We start from the raw sequence: 17,959 nt of genomic DNA on the forward strand, positions 1-17,959 counted from the left end.
AATTCTGTAAAAAGATGCCAAAATATGTGTGCCTTCCGTCAGGTGCTGAAGCAGTGGTTCAGCTGATGAGTACGAGAGGTGCCAGTAAGTCATGCCAGACTGTTCTGACACAGCATCACCACTGGGGCTCCTTGAATCTGTGTCCCAGTTAGATTTGAGATTTCAATGTGATTAATAATGTCTGATTGCTTCATGCTACACACACAGCCCTTCTCTTCTTGCCCAAAGTTACTGTGTTGAGTACTGTAGTGGGTACTCTCTTAAAGAGAGTCTCTTAAAGAGACGCTCTGCTGATCCTCAAGAACTGAAATATTCCACCAAAAGGGAAAAAAAAAATAAGAATTTCAGAAGTGTTTGTAAAACTAGAATGTCTCACTAGTTGAAACAGCTGATACAAGATCTCTTCATGGAAGATGATGTAAAACTTCCAAATTTTTCTAAAGTCAGAATGACATAATACACACAATAATCTATCTCATATATTGAAAGGGTAAATTCCTTCCCCTCAATAAAACATCAAAGACAGGTCTATTTCAGTGTGTTTACTATACTGGGATGATGGATGGCTTACAACTTGTAGGATGTTGTTGCCCGGTCTTTACAGTTCTGTAGGCTCATGTAAAGAGGCATTTTAGAAAGATGAAATTGTATTACTATTCTCTCAGTTATCAAGATTAATTTATGTCCCCAAACATAACAAAAGCCATGAGGAGGTCTATCACATTTAATCCAGGATTCATAATGCAGGACTGGCAAACATAACAGGAAAAGACTGTTTTCCAGGTGCTTATTAAGAAAAACCAAGGGGATGGCACTGAGTCCAGAGCAGAAATGATCCAAACAGGTAATTTTTTATGTGGTCCACCCACTCACAACTCCTGCCAGTGTGCAGAACTGCTGGGAGATGAGCAGCACGGTGTCTGGCAGGCTGCAGAGCTGAATGATACAACAAACAAAACGAAGGTCATGGCACGGAACAAACACAAGCAAGAAGCAAGGTCATTTTTTCAGTCATGGTCACAGTAAGGTTTTTAACAAGGACACTGAATTTCTACCTGCCTCTAGAGAACCTGCAGTTATTAGGGGAAGAGTTTGGGGAGGGTACCACCACAGCCTCCTTGCTTGAGACTGAAACACCAGTTGTGGTTGAGCAAAAAACTGGTTCTGTTTTCTGTGAAACTGAATGCAGTTCTTAAACAGGCATGATCAAAACAAAGTCATAGGCCATATTCATGGATTATACAGGCATTGTACTGGGAATTTAGGCCATTTCCTTCTAATAACCAGAGACTTTTTCAATAACCCCAGAATATTCTTTCATTTGAAAACATTTAAAAATATTTCTATGTGTCCTTTTTTTTACTTCTAATGGCTTAGCAATGCTGTGTCTTCACCACTGTCACCTGCCATTTTCAGTGCCCAAGTATAAGGAAAAATAAAAGAACTTGAAATCTTCCTTAAAAAAGAGGCTGTTGTTTTTGTGACTGGTCATCACCAGTCCTCCTCCCACAAGAAAACCCTTTGCACATACTGTCTACATAGTAGAATGGAAGGGAACTCAACAGGATTGAGAGGAGCTTCTGTAGTTCAGTCTCTAAATTTGGAAGCTAAGGGTTCAGAACTTTGGATCACAGGAGTTAATATGCAAATAAGGGTTATCCTGATCAAAACATACAGCAGAAATTTTTTTGGATGAGATTTGCTTGCTCACATTAAGATTGCATCACTGGGTGATGGGTAGCAAGGCTGTTACCTATGAAAGATCTGAGGGGCTCAGACTTGTTTAGTATTCAGGTGATCTCAACTCCTGTTTCAATGTCTGTTCTTATTTATCCTCACTAGATCTTTTCCATCAGAGGCAGGAGAAACAGCACAGCTGGGCAAACCCACTCCTGGTGATTTGGCACAGACAGGGTTTTTTTCTGCTCACAAATTATCTCCAAATAGATTCTGCACTTGCAAGCCTGTTTGCTACTCTAAATTATTCACCATAACGGTTTGCAAGCCAGTTTTGAACACTGGGAAGCAGGTAAACAATTCATGGCAACAGGAGCTCAATAATTTATTACCCAGGCTGTGTGCTAGGTGCCCTCAGCCATGGGCCTCTCTTTGTGCTCTCTGACTCAGGGGTTTAACCCTGCCTGGAGGAAACTTGCATAAAAACCACATAAATATGGTTTTAAATGGTTAGTAATGAATGCTTATGGATCTGCTTGTGTGGTTTCATCATCTGATCTGTGGCTTTCTTTTGTTGTAGCCTTTAACTTAACACTGATATTTCCTATATTAAAGTTGTTCTAGGAATGACTTCTACAGACTTGAACATTTGCAAGTATGTTGAAAAATCTCCATTGTCATTTTAATAACAGATTGCAGTTTCAGTGGTACTGTACACACTGGACTTTTAAAGTAATTAACATACTGTGTGTGGTTGAAAGGCAGAAAATAGAATGAAAATGGTCCCAGCACAAATATTTAGTGAGTCATGAAGAGCAGATCTACTCTACTCCTGTGCATATTCCTCAGCTTCAGAAACTGCCCTACACCCCCACTGTGCTTTCTTCCTACATTTCAATTTCTACGTGCTTCCATCCCAGCCAGTTCTGTTCCACAATGTCTTTCAAAGGTATTTTCTTTCACTAATGTTCCTTAAAGGCAAATTCCAAAACTTTGAAGCCCTCTGAGATTTTTGACCTTTCCCTCCATCCCACACTTGTTGCTAATGTTTGTTCACTTTGCTTGTGATGATTTGGAGTCAGTTCCCTTGCTTTGCTTCATCAAGCCTGGCCTATACAGGAACCTTCATTTTCTCACAGACTCAGTGTATTTCACTAATTGTTTGGAGTACTATTACTTTCACATCTATTGTTTGAAAAATTATCTGCTGCCTAAAGACTTCTCACATAAGTAGTAAAAGTGGTGTAATACAGATTTTGGAGAACTACTTGTGTAGTATTATGAAAGTTAAAAAAACAAGAGATTAATCAGACCCATCTGACACATGTGTTGGAGCTTGTAAATTTGAATTTACTGAAAACTAATATGTTATAAGAAATGTGGGCTCTTGAGGATAAGACTCTTGCCTTCTTTTAAGAAGGGCTAAGTGGTTTTCATTTGATGCTGGAAAAAGCTACCTTCTGTCTTTGTTTAAAGCATCAAGGGGAACTGGCATACTGATCACATTATGTCCCTAAGCCTAAATCAGATATTCCTGAAAAACAGGTGAAGAACTCCCCAGCAGGTGACATATTACCCAAAGTCTGTAAGGTCACACCCTAATACTTAACAATGTAAATTCCACAGTCCTGGTTTAAATTTTAAACCTTGAATTTTCAGAAAGTCTTCTACATGTTTATGACTGTTAGTTGCAAGAACTCTTGATATTAATGTGCTTCATGCATGATCATTTCCTTTGTGCCTCATACTGAATCCTGGATCCTAGCACCTCCTGTTTTGTGGCAGCACTGTGACAGCACAGGACAGAATTTCCTTTCCAGGCAGAAAATAACCATCAGACATTTTCCAATCAACAGTGTGTTTGTTACCAGATTTCAATTTTGTCCAGGGTTCCAGATTTATGATGAAAGACAAAAAAGGACTACATTAGAAATTATAAATAGCATTCTGCCTGTCCTAGTTCAAGCCACTGGGGAAGAAGAAAACAGTGGCGTAACAATGACACATTGGAGTGTAGAGTTCCTCAATAGTCGGGTTTCTGCCAGGTTTTCAAAAGCTTTAGCTGCTGCTAAAGTTTGTATCAGTAGCTACAATAAACAGAATGAACAGGCCCCTTCACTGATACAAGCTGGCATGTCCCCAGCAGGGAAAATCAAGTAGTGCAGCTAAAGGCAGCTGGAGGCCTATTCTTACCACAGGTGACCACCTTTCCTCTTGCACCTCTTCTCTCAGGGCCTGTTGCACCTTTCATTGTCTTCACCATAGCAGTGGCATGGTACTGGAGGTTCCTAATTCATCATTTCAAGGAAAGGCTCCTACCAGCTGGACTAATTCCCCTTGGGCATTTTATCCCTCTCCCATCTGGGCCTAACAGCGGCCTGTGGCACCTCCTGGCTAAAACCCAGCTGTCCAGGAGAACTTCTGCGCACTCCAGCCTGCCCAGCAGTGCCTTCTTGCTTCAGAGAAGGCAGCCATGATACTGATCCAGCTGCACTAACCATTTTCCTTAGGAAAACACAGCTTTCTGCTCTTCAGGGCACGTGTGGTGGTTGCTGGCTGTGGCTTTTCCTCTATGTTTCCAAGCTCCTTAATGAATCACTGCTTTTTGGCGCTGAAACAAAATAAACACATCGTTTTGGACGCCTTTGCCAAACGTATGTACACTTGGAGCAGGTTCTGAATGATAGAAAGCAAAAGGTTTAATGAAACGTGCAGGCTGCATAGTTAAAAGTTTCAGAAGAGCCAGAAAATATGAAACTGAGGGTCACAACCGTGTCATCAGCCCCCAAGTTGTTCAGATCTTGTGTATTTTCTGGAACACACAGAGGGGACTTAGTAGTAGTGTATCCACTATAGCTCTCAACAGGAGAAAGCAGTTAACAGAAAGCAGCACAGGGGTGCAGGATCACTCATCAGCATGATGGTCAGATGCCAAGATCTTTCTTTTCCTTTTCCCTTTCCTTTTCCCTTCCCCTTTCCATTTTTCTTTTCTGCTTATTAACCGATTCAATGTAACACATTGAAACAACATAGCACAGCAGAGTTTTGCGCTGATGCTTCCTAGCCTATGTGAAGGGGAAAAGACATTCAACAAAAAAATTTTGGCAGGAGCACTGGATGAAGTTTCTCATTTGCTCAAGCCAGTCATGTGTGTGCACCTTGTTGTGCACTTTGACCCTTCTGAAGTGCATCAGCCTGCACATGACTTCAACATCCAATTGCTGACTTGAGTGAGAATTGAGAAAACATTTTGAAAATGTTTGGAACCAGTGTTCTTCTAGTTCATCTCCATTCAATTGGATTTTAGAATGAATTCAAATGTATTGCTGGACTGTAATTAGCTCTGAAGGGCAGAAGTCCACTGGGGACTGGCTCTTTTCCTTTTAAATGGCCAGCTGTAAAGACACTACCTTGAACAATATCCTGAATGCCAGCAAAGTTTCAAACCTGGACCCATGCCTGATTAACTCCCAAAAATCAGAATCATCTCTGCCTTCAGCAAATCAAACTCCTTTCCTATGAAGCTGGCTTACTACAGAAATATCTGGACCAAAATGCAAGTTTCATCCTCCAGTCTCCTTTCCCGTATGTTTCTACTACTGTGGAAATGTGGACTTTTTTTTATCCTACTGGGAAAATGCATTTTTTCCACTCTCCCATGATTCAAAAACATCTGAAAGATTCTCTCTCCAAGCTGAAGAAAAAGAAGGGGGAAAAACTTCACCTTTTGGCAAAGATACAGATGGAAATTTTTGACTCAAAAGAGGATTTTCAAAATAAAATAAAAGAAGCATGTGAAAACAAGGGGTTATAATGGAAACTATTTTCATAGCCAACTCTAAAGTAAGCACTGCTGTTCCAGAGACACATGGTACTGATGCAAACATTGGTTTGAAGCCAAAACCCCTAGCATGCTAGTGGAATCCGGAAGCACTACAATATTAAATACACCTCAAAATGTATGTCAGACATCTCCTCCTGTCTGTTCCACTTATTCTTCACAGCAAGACATCGTACACTTAATTCATCGGTGGCTGCAGAGTTCAGAATAAAGAGCTGGTGGTGGACGTTCTTTCCTGCACCACACTCACCGAACAGTCTTCTGGATGACCTGAGCTTATTATTCCCATTTTGCAAATATTGAGCCAATATCCACTTTCCATCTGCAGCACTTACACAGAACCTATTATTACAGCATGTGAGCACCTCTTGCTGGTCCTAGGGAAGTGTTATTATCCCCAAGGTACCATTTTCACGTTTCATTTGGGGTGATGGGAGGAGGGAATGTGCTACAAAAGGTGTGAGGGCATCCTGCTCAACTGCACTCCTCCTTGGCAGACTCTTTCTCCTATCTTCTGTCAGCCTCTTTCACTGCTACACAAAACTGCTACAAAGCAGTTTCCCTGGACCTGGACAGTTTTCTATCATGGAAAATCCCCTTTGTCTGCTCTGGTGAGACCCCACCTGGATTACTGTGACTTACTCAGAACACGAAAGACATGGACCTGTCTGAACCAGTCCAGAGGAGGGCCATGTAGATGATTAGAGGAATGGAGCCCCTCTCCTACGAATACAGGCTGAGAGAGCTGGGGTTGTTCAAAAAAGAGAAAAGAGAAGAAGGTTCAGGGACCCTTATAGCATCTTCCAGTACGTTAAATAGGGCCTACAAAAGAGCTGAGAGGGACTTTTCACAAGAGTATGTGTAGCTGGGACAAGGGGGGAATAGCCATTCCTTGAATCTGAAAGGAAGTAGGTTTTTTATTCTGTATCAGGAAGAAATCCTTCACTGTAAGGGTGGCGTGACACTGGAACAAGTAGTCTGGAGAGCTGGTACATGTCCCATCCCTGGACATATTTAAGGCTGGACAGAGCTCTGAGCCAACTGATCTAGGTGAAGATAGCCCTGCTCATTGCAGGGGTGTTAGACTAGATAACCTTTCAGAGGTCCCTTCCAGTTCAAGCTATTCCATGGTTATTTTTGTACCTACCATGGTTACAGCTGTGGTGCTTGGCCTGCATCTTTGCTGATCTGTAAGAAAGCCCACAGCCAGTTACAAGTGTCCAAAACAAAGGCATAAAACGAATGTCCTGCTTTTGTACAGACTGTCTTTCCTCCAGATTTGAGGCTTTTGCTCACAGTTCTTGCCTCTCAATGAAATGCAAACACTAATTGACATTTTTCCCAGGAGTAGGGCTGGTGGAGTATCCCCCTTTCCACCTGTATTCCCCAGAAGTTTAACAGGGAAGCGATGTCCCTTCGCTGCTGGCTCTGTCATGGTCTGGATGGCTGCAGACACACACCAGCACTAGCAGAGCACTGACTGAGGCTGCTCCTTCTCTGCCTGTCTGGCCCCAGCTCCCCACAAGGCTCTTCATAAAGAGGATCCACAGGGCTCACAAAGAGCAGCCAGAGGCAAGCAAGCAGAGCTGCCAAGGCTCACAGCCTGCTCTGACAGGGATTCTTAACACCTCCGGAACGGGAATGTGTTCTGAGGGCGCTGGCCTTGATGGCTGGGCCACATGCTTTGGGTGGAAACGTCAGAGAGGTGTGACTGCTTCCAAGATACCATCAGGTCCAATTTCATGCTCACATGCACACCATGCACCTCTCTCCCCTCCCAAGCACATTTGGGGTTTTGGTTTGAATCTTCAGAATCAGCTGCTTTCATTCTCTTAATTGAAGCTGTCTTTGCAATAGGTTTTGCACACCACTAGTTTCTAAAGCCATCCTTGATGTTGGGAAACATATCATCCCTTTTTAACTTCCAAGTGTGCCTGGCTGTGCATAGGGAGGGCTAAAAAGGCTCAGGCTTTGCACCCTTGCCAGTGTGCTGTAGCAGAATTCTGATCTGGTAACCTGCTAGAATCCCTCCAGTGAGGGCTGCTTTTACCAAAGCTGAAAGCCTGGTGAGCTTTGCCTCCAGCTCCTCCTGTATGCGTGGCATTTAGTCTTTACATGGTGATTGTATAAATCAAGTGTCAATCTGTGAGTCTCATTTTGCTATTTAAATCCTCGTGTGTCATTCATTGACTTGCTGGTGGCTGGGGAACCAGCATGCTTTAACCACGCTAGTCCTGGGGGTCTTTTTTGTCCTTTTTTTGTCCTGATTTATTTCAGGTTCATTCAGTTGCAAACCCACACACAAGGAAAGTAAAACAATTATATTAAATAAGGCAGGAGTGGTTCTTGGGAAAAGTGATTTTACCAAGACTAAACATCAATATTACACATTTTTTTCTCAATACTTTTTTAATACAGCAGATTGTTAATGGAGCACATTTAGTCAATTCAAATGAAAAAAAAAAAAAATCATTAAATTAAAATTCAGCAGCATTAGAGCCAGACGAGCTGCAGGGGCAAAAATACAGAGACTTTTAAAGCTAATGTAAATGTAATATTATTGTTTTCAGCTACAATCCAATTAAATTGGGCTGATGGAAGAAATGCCCAGGAAGATAGCTTCTCTGTGAGGAAAATCTATTTAAAAAAAAATAGTACATCAGACATTTTCACAGTTCTGTGGCTCACTGAATTACATTCCAGTACAAAAACAGCAAAGTTGATGTGGGAGAGCCAGTAATAAGGCCTTCACCGGTATGTCACCTACTGAGAGAAAAAGGACTTAATTTTACAGTGTGTTTTGCAAGTATCTGACTGTAGAAAACATTAGCCCAAGAAGATGCCTTGTGAAAACATGACCTACCTGGGTGGCACTCGTGGCCCCTTCCACCATCCCTGGTACCACCGGAGCCAGGCGGCAATGCCAAACTCCCTCTAAAACTTCATGTGGGTGCAAGGACCAGCACCATGCCATGCAGAAGTGCACTGCAAATGGATTGTACTGGGCTCTCTGGATGGAAGATTTCCCATTGGTTGTGGGGTATTACCCACAAAATCCAGACTGGCATTATTTTCTGTAAAGTCACTTGGAGAAAGAACTGTGCTAGTTGGTGATAAAAAGGTACCCTACATAGGACACTTACACCCACTCCATTTCTCTTTTTAAACAGTTACCCTTTCCAGAATACCTGAGACATTTCCTTGCATGTTAGCAGTGTGCCACAGTAAATAGTTGTTTCCCCCAAAATCAGTAAGCAGAAGTCTATATAAAGGCTCACCTACGCAGGTGATGGAGCAGGACAAGGGGCATGCTGAAGCATTCTCAAGCACAAATCCCACTCACTTAAACTACTAAAATACAACACAAGATGTCTTTAGAGTTTTCCCATGAACTGCACAGTAATTATGAACCACAACCTTGACTCACACATGGTGATAAAACCCAGTGCCTGTAAATCTGTGAATGTAGCTGGCAGTCATAAAGTAAATTATGTGGAGGTCAGGTCAATGGTCCCTTCTATGTTTATTCCTCTTATTTAATGGTCCATTGCTGGAGACAGACTGAGAACTTTCAGAATGTTTTACAGTGTATTTATGCAACCAAGAAGTGTGTCCTGTGCTTTCTATCCCCGTTATCCTGACATGCTGAACATAAATCAGAGTGCAGTATTCAAATTAACATTTGAAGAAAGCACAGAGTGCTTTTTAGTTTTTTTAATAATGTATACAGAGAAAAAAGTATCTTCCTCTCTAGAGCAGCCCATAAGAGAGATTACCTTTTGGTTAAGGGACAAAATAGGGCCACCTTCATTTTGTGCAGCTGAGTTTCACAAAAGCTCAATGTCCCAGCATGGGATATCTGGATCCAGGCAGACTTCCATTCAATTCAATACAAAGTGTGGTTAAAATAACATTACATTGTCAGAGGTCAGATCTTTGCAGCTCAAGCCAATAAAAGTCAATTTTTTTAAAGGTGCAGAGACTTAACCCTTGTTCAGCACTCAGTACCAACTCCTGGCCTCACACGGCAGGTTGTGTTTAAGTAAAAAAAATCATAAAGTGAATGTATTTACAATTATGCATATATCCATGTATAGATGTGAAACAGATGTAAGTCAGTTGCATGCTGTCCCAGGTAAAAAGCCACACATTTTCCTGCGTGGTCAGCATCACTGAAAACCTTCTCAATGCACAGACATTTGTGTTAAACCATCCTATTAATCTCACAATATTTTTAGAAGTCTGAAGAGGAGTTCCAGCAGTGAGACTTCCTGCAGTTCAAACCCACAGACTGTAAGAGGTATAGAAAGGAAGACATATTAAAGATGTCTATTTACTAGTCTAATAGGAAAAAAAATCTGCTTTTTAAGGTATTTCATTATTAAACTAGTAGATGAAACATTTTATACAACTAGTAGTGTTATTAAACTACCATGGTGCTAGTAACCTATTAAAATCTGGCATTTCCTTATGATATGATAAATATTAGGTGGTTTAATAAATAATTTGGCCCATCAAATTAACTAATATGAGACAACTGGATCCACAATTCATGCTAGGCATTGTTTGCATACGTTGTCTAGCAACATTGGTTAACTAATGGACCATAACACCTTAGTAGGGAAAACCCATATTTTCTGAAGTTTCTTTAGGCTTGTGTGTTAATTTTTACACTGAAAGTAATTTGTCTGGCTGCAAACTATTCCAAACGACATGACATTACGTAGCCCTCAGGTTATTGCTTGCTAAAAGCTGAGTCAGTCTAAAGGACAAAAGACAACCCAGAACATGGGGAAGGGTGACCTTCTCCACAGACAGAACATTTCCGTGCACACGACAGGAGTCTGCTGCCAACAACCTGGTACTGAACTGCCAAAATGAGTCATCATTCTGCTCCTCCTTGGTGCTGTTTCACTCAAGTCACTACAATGTATTTCACCGACAAAAAGTTTTATACCTAATAAACGACAAACTTGTTGATGCGGTAAAGACCTCTAACGCCCAAGCACATGTGCAACAAAACAGCCCCATAGGAGCTCTGGGACTCCTTGTTTTCCCTGGAAAGGCATTTGATCAGCATTTGAACTGGCTCAAATACCATGCAAGGCCCTGGGCCATGTATTTTTCACATGCACGAAAAACCCTATCCCCATTATAATTGCAATCAAGCCTTCATGAAAGCTCTACTACCTACATCAGGCTATGCATTTTTAAAGAAGAGATGTGTCAATATAATTGACAAGCTATAAAATAGCAGAAGAGAAAGCAAACATTTTGTGTCCTTAGGTATAATATCCATCTCTTCCAGGAAGCTTCCAAGTTTTGAGAGTTACAACAAAGTTCCACGTGCTCCACCTTATCCAATTCTCTTCCTTGTGCATTTTTATTGACTCTTAGAAAGCTGGCATGTTTTATCACATTAGAATTCAGTGTAAGAAATCTGAACACATGCTCATGCTTCACTGCTCAGTGGTTATTAGAATAATCTGCAGGAAACAGCACCACAATAGGGCATTGTTTGTGAATGTGAGCAAAAGGTTACAAGAAAATCCTACTCCCAGAGCTGACTCCTTGACTCCCATTCCCCTTGCTATGAAGAATGCACATTGTGTGTGGTGGCTGTTTCCATCATAGTCAGTCTCTTCTGCATGCCAGGAGAGAAGAAGGTACAGCAAGAGCACATTTATCCTGAAAACATAGAGTAGGTGGAACAGTGTGCTCAGTGAGAGGTGACCAGCTATGGCATAAAGCAAACCTCAGACTCCTCCTCACTGCAATATTTGAGTACCCCACAGTACTCAGCAAATGGATCTGCAAAAGGCGTAATATAGAAACAACTTTGTGAGAAATTATTTCCTTTAACTGAAATTTGCTTGGATCCACAAACTCTCAGTTCCACAGTCCTCAACCCCCTCCTTCATTGCTGCCCAGCCACACAGGCACCAGAATGACCTGTACACTGAAGCTTTCCTCATTAGTAACTAAACATCCCCCTGGGAGTACCACCACAACTGTTGGCACCACAGCAGTGCCCTGCTAGCACTCACACTGGTGAAGAAATAGAGCCCAGTCCCTTTTGAAGAGTCCCAGAGAGTTCTGAAGACTGTTCTTGTTTCTTGTTTTCAAGTGACATGGGGCTGTCCAAAGAAGGCTTGTTTGCGGAAAAAGTTTATTCTCTCCCCTAGGGTCCCCATTCCCAAGGGATGAACTTAGATATGGCAGTGCTGGGTAGTGAGGCTGTCATCTCTGTTACAGGGGCTCTATTTCCAGCCTAAATCCCACACAACAGCATTTAGATGGAAAGACCCTTTCTGTCCATCCATGCGATATCTTGGGTAGGACACAGAACAGTTTAGGGGGTGGTTCTTGACTCAGTATTGTTTTCTGCTTGAAGGGATTAATTCCTGCTTCTCTGACTTTCCAGTGACAGAAATAACCTGATCTTTTTGCTGGTATAGTACCAGTATTTGAGGACTTTCATCCTGCCAGCTAGGATTAGGGGGAAATACTTGTCGTGTTTTTGCAAGGAGAATAAAGTAGTTAGCATAGTGGCATAGAGCTGGGCTCTTGTTTCTAGTTGTTCTTCTTCCAAAAAAAAACCCCAAAAAAACCCAATAATTTCTGCATTTTAAGTAGGTGCAGAGAGGGACAGACGAGGGCCCTCATCAGCAGGCTGTATTATCATATACATATGATATATACATACATACTTATATATATATATAAATACACACATACTTACATATTTAAGGCCTAATGAACTGCTTGTTATTTTAGGCACTGTGGAGTTTGCAGACATTGTCTGCATGCTCCAACAACAGCATTCACCCTCACCACAACCCACACTGCTGCTTCCAGCTCATTTGTCTCAGGAGGCCTCTTCTGGCAGGGGTGCCCTGTGGTGTAAGATTCTTAGCTGCCACACAAAGAATGACATCAAAAATGGAAGGGCATGATTTAAATGACTTGATTTGAAAAAAAAAAAAAAAAAAGTTAAAAAAAATGTTCTCTCTCTGGAATACACAGGAGAAAGCCACAGCACTTGCAAAAAGCAATGGTAATAAGACTGGAAAGTGTTGCCTTGCAAGAGCAGCACCAGTAAACTAAAAGTCAGGTTTAGCTGGTGAAACCTTCCTGCTAGTTCTAACACCCAGGCAGTGTTTATCCATGGTCTTCTCTGCAGATGTGTAAGAGTTCCAGCCACACTGACAGGCTGACAGCAACACTTAGAAACAAGGATGGTGCCTGATTTCAGAGATGCTGGAATAATGGCAGAATCTGCCCCTCCGTTGGTGTGAGTGGATATAAATGACTTAATTGGCTCTGGCTTACCCCTGCCGGCCCCTCTCTCACCAGTACTCACCACCTGAAAGGAACATGAGTTAATGCTTTGTACAGGATCTCTGGCTGCTGCTGACTCTGGGGCAATGAGAAAGAATTAAACATCTTTCCTTTAACTACCTGTGCACTGAAAAGCAGTATAATGGGCATCATGTCAACGAGGTTTTCTGGTGCTGAGAAGGCAGGATAGCCAAGGCTTGTGTGTGCCAGCGATGCCGTTCTGTTGTGTCCGACAGGCGGCAATTAAGGCAGAAGCAGCAAGACCCAGTGGAAACAAAGCCTTTATTAAAACTGGAAGGAGAAGTTCTGAGTGTTGATTAGGAAACATCCTGCTGGAGGCTTTCTAACACCTAGGACCCCCCATCTGCAGCCCTCTTAGCAATCTGTCTGACATAAGTTGTGCAATATTGTTTTTTACTTGTGCTACTTCGCAGTCACCTTCCTTTTTCAAATTTCAAACAGATTCAGCATCATCAATGACCAATATTTTAATCTAATATAGATACACATGGGCATGTTAGTGTAGACATGTATTGTTGCTGCCAACAATATACCTCTACAGAGAGATCTTTGTGATATTTATTCATAAATGGGAGCTAGGAGGTCAAAATTAGTATTTTCTAGTAAGAAACAATGGAACAATATGTAGGATTATTATGGCTAGAAAGCTGCAAAGGGATTTTTGGGTTAGGTACAAAGGAGATTCAGAATTACAAAATTTTCTTTTACAGTCACTCAGAGTACATTGTTGCAAGGCTTCCTGAACCCTCCTCAGATTTTTGTGTTTTAAGGAAGGCATGGGACACCAAAGCTTCCTTAGTATTCCTGAAGCAGTCACTCCAGGGCTCCAACTACAGCAGGACAGCACCTTTCCATGTTGCAAATACATGTAAGAGTGTCTCAGCTCTCTCAGACAGAGCTCATCAGCTGCATGTATGCTTCCAGCATAATGCTATTATGCAAGTATTTTTGAAAATCACTGTCTCTCAACACTGAGCCTCCCAATATGTAACTATGATCTAATGAGTCTTGTCCCTGATTATACGGCCTTTCCTTTGCCCATATTGAATGCATTTGATTCTTGCCTAAATATAACTCCCTATTTTCTTGCTAGTCAAGGACAGTGGCACCAGGCAGCTGGAGCAAAGGACCAGTTCTTGCTGGATACCTCCTGAATCACACCTGATGAGTGACAACAATTCCCAAAATACACTTGTATTTTGGAGCCTGGCATTTGGGCACAGAAGAACCCATCTGATACGCAGCATATAGGTTTTGAATCATTTTAGGTTCTATAAATCAGAACCAAGCCAAGCATCTTCTCATGCAGCAAGACATATGTATGAACTATTTCCCTCAAACCTGTTTTTCCTCTAACCCATGTTAATTAAAATTATTTGTATTCAATCTCTTAATTCTTTCTGGCTCAGTCTCTGTATCATCTGTTTCACATTTTTGCTTGGGACTGATGTCAAACTCACTAGCTAATGCTTAGGAGTCTACCTCATTTACTCTCTTTAAAAATTGTTGCAAGGAAGATTAATAATTATTTCTTCAAAGCATGCAGTTCTCTCACAAGAGAGAGACCAAGGGGATACATTGTGAACCTTACCTGGATAACTTCAGAATGTTCCTGAGCACAGGCAACTCATTGCCTTCCCAAACCACAAACAGAAGGCCAGAAAACCGTGCCAGCTCCATCTCTGGGCTACAAAATAAACGTCAGCTCTGTGCCTCCATGTGGCCAACTGTTTGCAGCTCTTTTGCAGCACTCTTCCTACTCACTACTATAGACTAAAACACATTGCAGCAGGCTGGGTCCTCCCTGCCTCCCTACCGTACTTGCATCCCTCCTATACATAGAGGAAAGATGCACCTAGCCCAGGATTCCATCTCTGAGAGTCTCTAAGCACTGCAAACTCTCCACAGGGTCCATGCAGTGGCTGAATGTCACCCCTGCAATCAGTCCTCCACATGCTGAGGAGTGCGTTGGTGTGCTTGGGAATCATCTTTGTTCCTTTGTGTTTGCAATGTCTCTTGACCTGCATAAAGCACGTGATGCAGCCATCCATAAATACTGTGAGAACACAGCTTGTTCTATAAATGAACACATAATGGAATTTGATTTAGTATAATGAAATAGGAGGAAAATATTGGGAGCAAAGTGGAAATGCTGATATGCTTAAGAATGGTAAATATCTTGGACTAGTCACTTTTGACAGAGTAAAAGCTGAAATAGGTTAGGGGCGACTTCTCAACTATGGGAAGTCCTTTCATACCTATGTAAAGAATCTCTAATTTCTCACATTTGGGTCCAGCTGATGTTAACAGGGAGCTGGCAAGCAGGCAAATAATGGAGCCCATGAAAATTTCCTTCACTTTTTCCCTTGGCTGAGAAGCAGCCCAGTTTGATACAAGTAAATGTTTTATGTTTCTGTTCCTAGAAACCAAGCTACTTTTAATATCCCCCTTAATATCTACTCTACTCCCCCTTCCAGATAGTATGAGACAGCCAATGGGTGATTCCTCTTGGAAGCAATCTAAATCAGCATTGCATACACTGAATTGACTCAGAAGACTCAGAAAAACCCTGGATTTGAGCACAGCAACCTACTTTCATGGCATCAGTTGCAGAACTGGAGCTCTGGTGCACAGTGCATAGCAAGATAAAGAGAAGAACAGAACGTAAGCACTCCAAATTCCTCTGCAAAGCCATGGGAAAGCTTTATGGTTGCCAAGCTACTAATATCATCAAAATACTTTTTTTTTTTTTCGCTTTTTCATTCTGTCTGTAACACACTGTGAAAATAGGAAGAAGGAAAAAAAGTTAAAAAAAAAAAAATTAAAAAAATAAAAATAAACCCATCATGCAGATTCAAACAGAGCATGCAGACCAGCATGAGAATGTAAAAGTGAAGGGGACCATAGGAGCTATGGGGACCAATCCAACTAGGTAGCAGGCAATAGAAGCTTTGCACATGAAGCACCACTTTTGCATCCCGTGGACACTTATGTGCTTTCCTGAGAAGCTGTAAAAGGCAAAGGTGTAAAAGTGTGGCATGCCAGAAGCAGAGAAAAGAAAGCCTGAGGTCACACAACTCCATCCACCATATGCTGGGGAGTTTATTTGTGGTGCTTTCCAGGTGAGCACATATCCGCTGTCACGGTGGCACCCCCTTCTCCGTTAGCAGTCTGATCAGCTGCATGAGGTTGCACTTATTGCCCTGGAGGAAAAGCTTAAAGGCAGAGCAGAGGAAAAGGAGATCCTGGCAAGAGGCAAGAACGACACAAAAGTGTAGTTAAATGCTGATCTTGGAAGGATTTTGACTACTGCCATCACCTTGCTCACCCTGAGGGTGCTCCTGTGAAATGGATGCACAACCTATCTGTGTCTGAAAAGATGCACACAAACTTTAACACTTGGGAGCCATCTACTTTACAAGGGGAAAAAAATTTGAATTTGCCCTCAGAATTTCAAATTTTACTTAAAAAACTCAAAGAAGTCCAGCTGTGATTACAAGCAGTGATGAAGGAACTTATGGCAATCTTGTCCCCAGATTTGCAAGCCATTCTGCAAAGCAGCTTACAGTGTTTCTCTGTCACAACAGGCAATGGGACTAGGGAGAAGCAGACTTCAAGACTTCACTGATGCACACACAGCATTTCTAGTGCAGTGGAAAAACACTGCCCTCAGAAAAGCGTTCTGAAACCACAGCTGCACAAATTGCCCCTTGGCTTACGTGGCATATCACTGACTCCTTCACCTGCAGAGCAGAGTAAAGCAGTACACAGGCTCCCACCTGAGAGAGGAAGGGAAGTCCACAATCTATCTTCTTCATCCTCCCTGGAAGAAGGTAACATCCTGGGAAATAACACTGGCTCTACCCTTTCTCCTCCAGCAGCTCAAAACAAGACTCTAATGGTGCTGAGTAGTGTGTCTACTTTGCCAGTTTTGTACCTTCCTGCTCTTCTTTGCAGTCAGGTTTCCTGAGATACAGTACAAGAGAATATACACAACACTTAAGAGAACTTGAGGGTTTGCAAATGTGACAGAAATTTGTGTGAAAATGAAGAGCTTTGTGTAGAGTTACTTCATCTCCTCTAGTATTTGAGTTAAAGAATTGTCTTGGGGTGACAACACCCAGAGCTAAAACAAGGAACATAGATATTACATTATCTTGAGGACAATAAGATAATATAATGAACTGCTTGTCACCCTTAGATGTTGCAAAGTAAATTGTTCATCTTCAGGGACCTCAAAATCTTGCTCAAGACTTCACATTAACTTTTGATTCCCACATGTAGGTTAAAAAAAAGTGGTTTTTCCCCAGTACCTAGACTATCTAATCTCAGGAACTGCCAAGATGCCCTCACATGGCACTGTGTAACCTTCTCCAGCTTCTAAACAAGACAGGTAATTCATCAAGGTAGATGGCACCTCCAAAACAGGCTTTTAGGCCTGTTTGCATCACAGTGCTGAAAGATCCTCCAGCTCAAAGTAAAACAGCTGTGTCCTGAGCTGAATGCTGTGCAGGTGTAAGACCCTGCACCCCATCTAACCCCAGCTGGCTCACCAGTCGGGGTCCAGCCCCCTGTGCTGATGTGACTGTGCTGTCTAGGGGCTCAGATTAATGTCTGCTGGGCAAAAGGCACCACAGCATATCAATGTGGTCAGAGCTGCCTCAAGGAGCTCCGTTCACCCAGAGCAAACATGGCCTTCATGGGGTCCCAAGGGAGAGAACAAACAAACAAAAAACCCCATTGCTGAGTTTTGTAGGAAAACTGAGAGAAGCAGACTCTACCATGGCATCCCATTTCCCTTTCTAACCCCAAAGCCATCGCTGTTCCTGAATTCTGTGGTGCTTTATGCCTCTTGAAGCCGCCCACGCCAAAGTAAACAGCTACTTCAACCTCTTGCGGGCGCCTTAAGCTGTTTTGGAGGAAATGCATGTTTATGCCTTACAGAAGGCATATAATACATTACAATCACTGTGCTAAGCGATACAAACTGGAGAATTTAAAAGTTATGTTTGGCAACCTGCCCTTACTGTGCTCTAATTATTCCTTAATATCCCAATTTAAGGGCAGCATATTGGCCCC

At 42.1% G+C, this 17,959-nt stretch overlaps 1 protein-coding gene across 5 annotated transcripts in view; it reads right to left on the reverse strand.

Moving 5' to 3' along the window:
* The window catches only part of PHACTR2 (phosphatase and actin regulator 2), a 129,814-nt gene that overhangs the window by 75,391 nt on the left and 36,464 nt on the right, over positions 1-17,959 (reverse strand). Inside the window, exon 1 of one of the 5 annotated variants that reach the window (XM_086869041.1) lies at positions 3,871-4,484. The exons of the other annotated variants lie outside the window; for them this stretch is intronic. Coding sequence (XP_086725167.1) covers positions 3,871-3,940 — 70 coding nt within the window. The 5' untranslated portion in view covers positions 3,941-4,484. Of the gene's footprint in view, positions 1-3,870; positions 4,485-17,959 lie in introns of those variants that run through there. 5 annotated transcript variants of the gene reach the window in all.

The sequence above is a fragment of the Cyanistes caeruleus genome, chromosome 2 (genome assembly GCF_971803275.1).
Source record: "Cyanistes caeruleus chromosome 2, bCyaCae1.hap1.1, whole genome shotgun sequence".
NCBI classification, from domain to species: Eukaryota; Metazoa; Chordata; class Aves; order Passeriformes; family Paridae; genus Cyanistes; species Cyanistes caeruleus.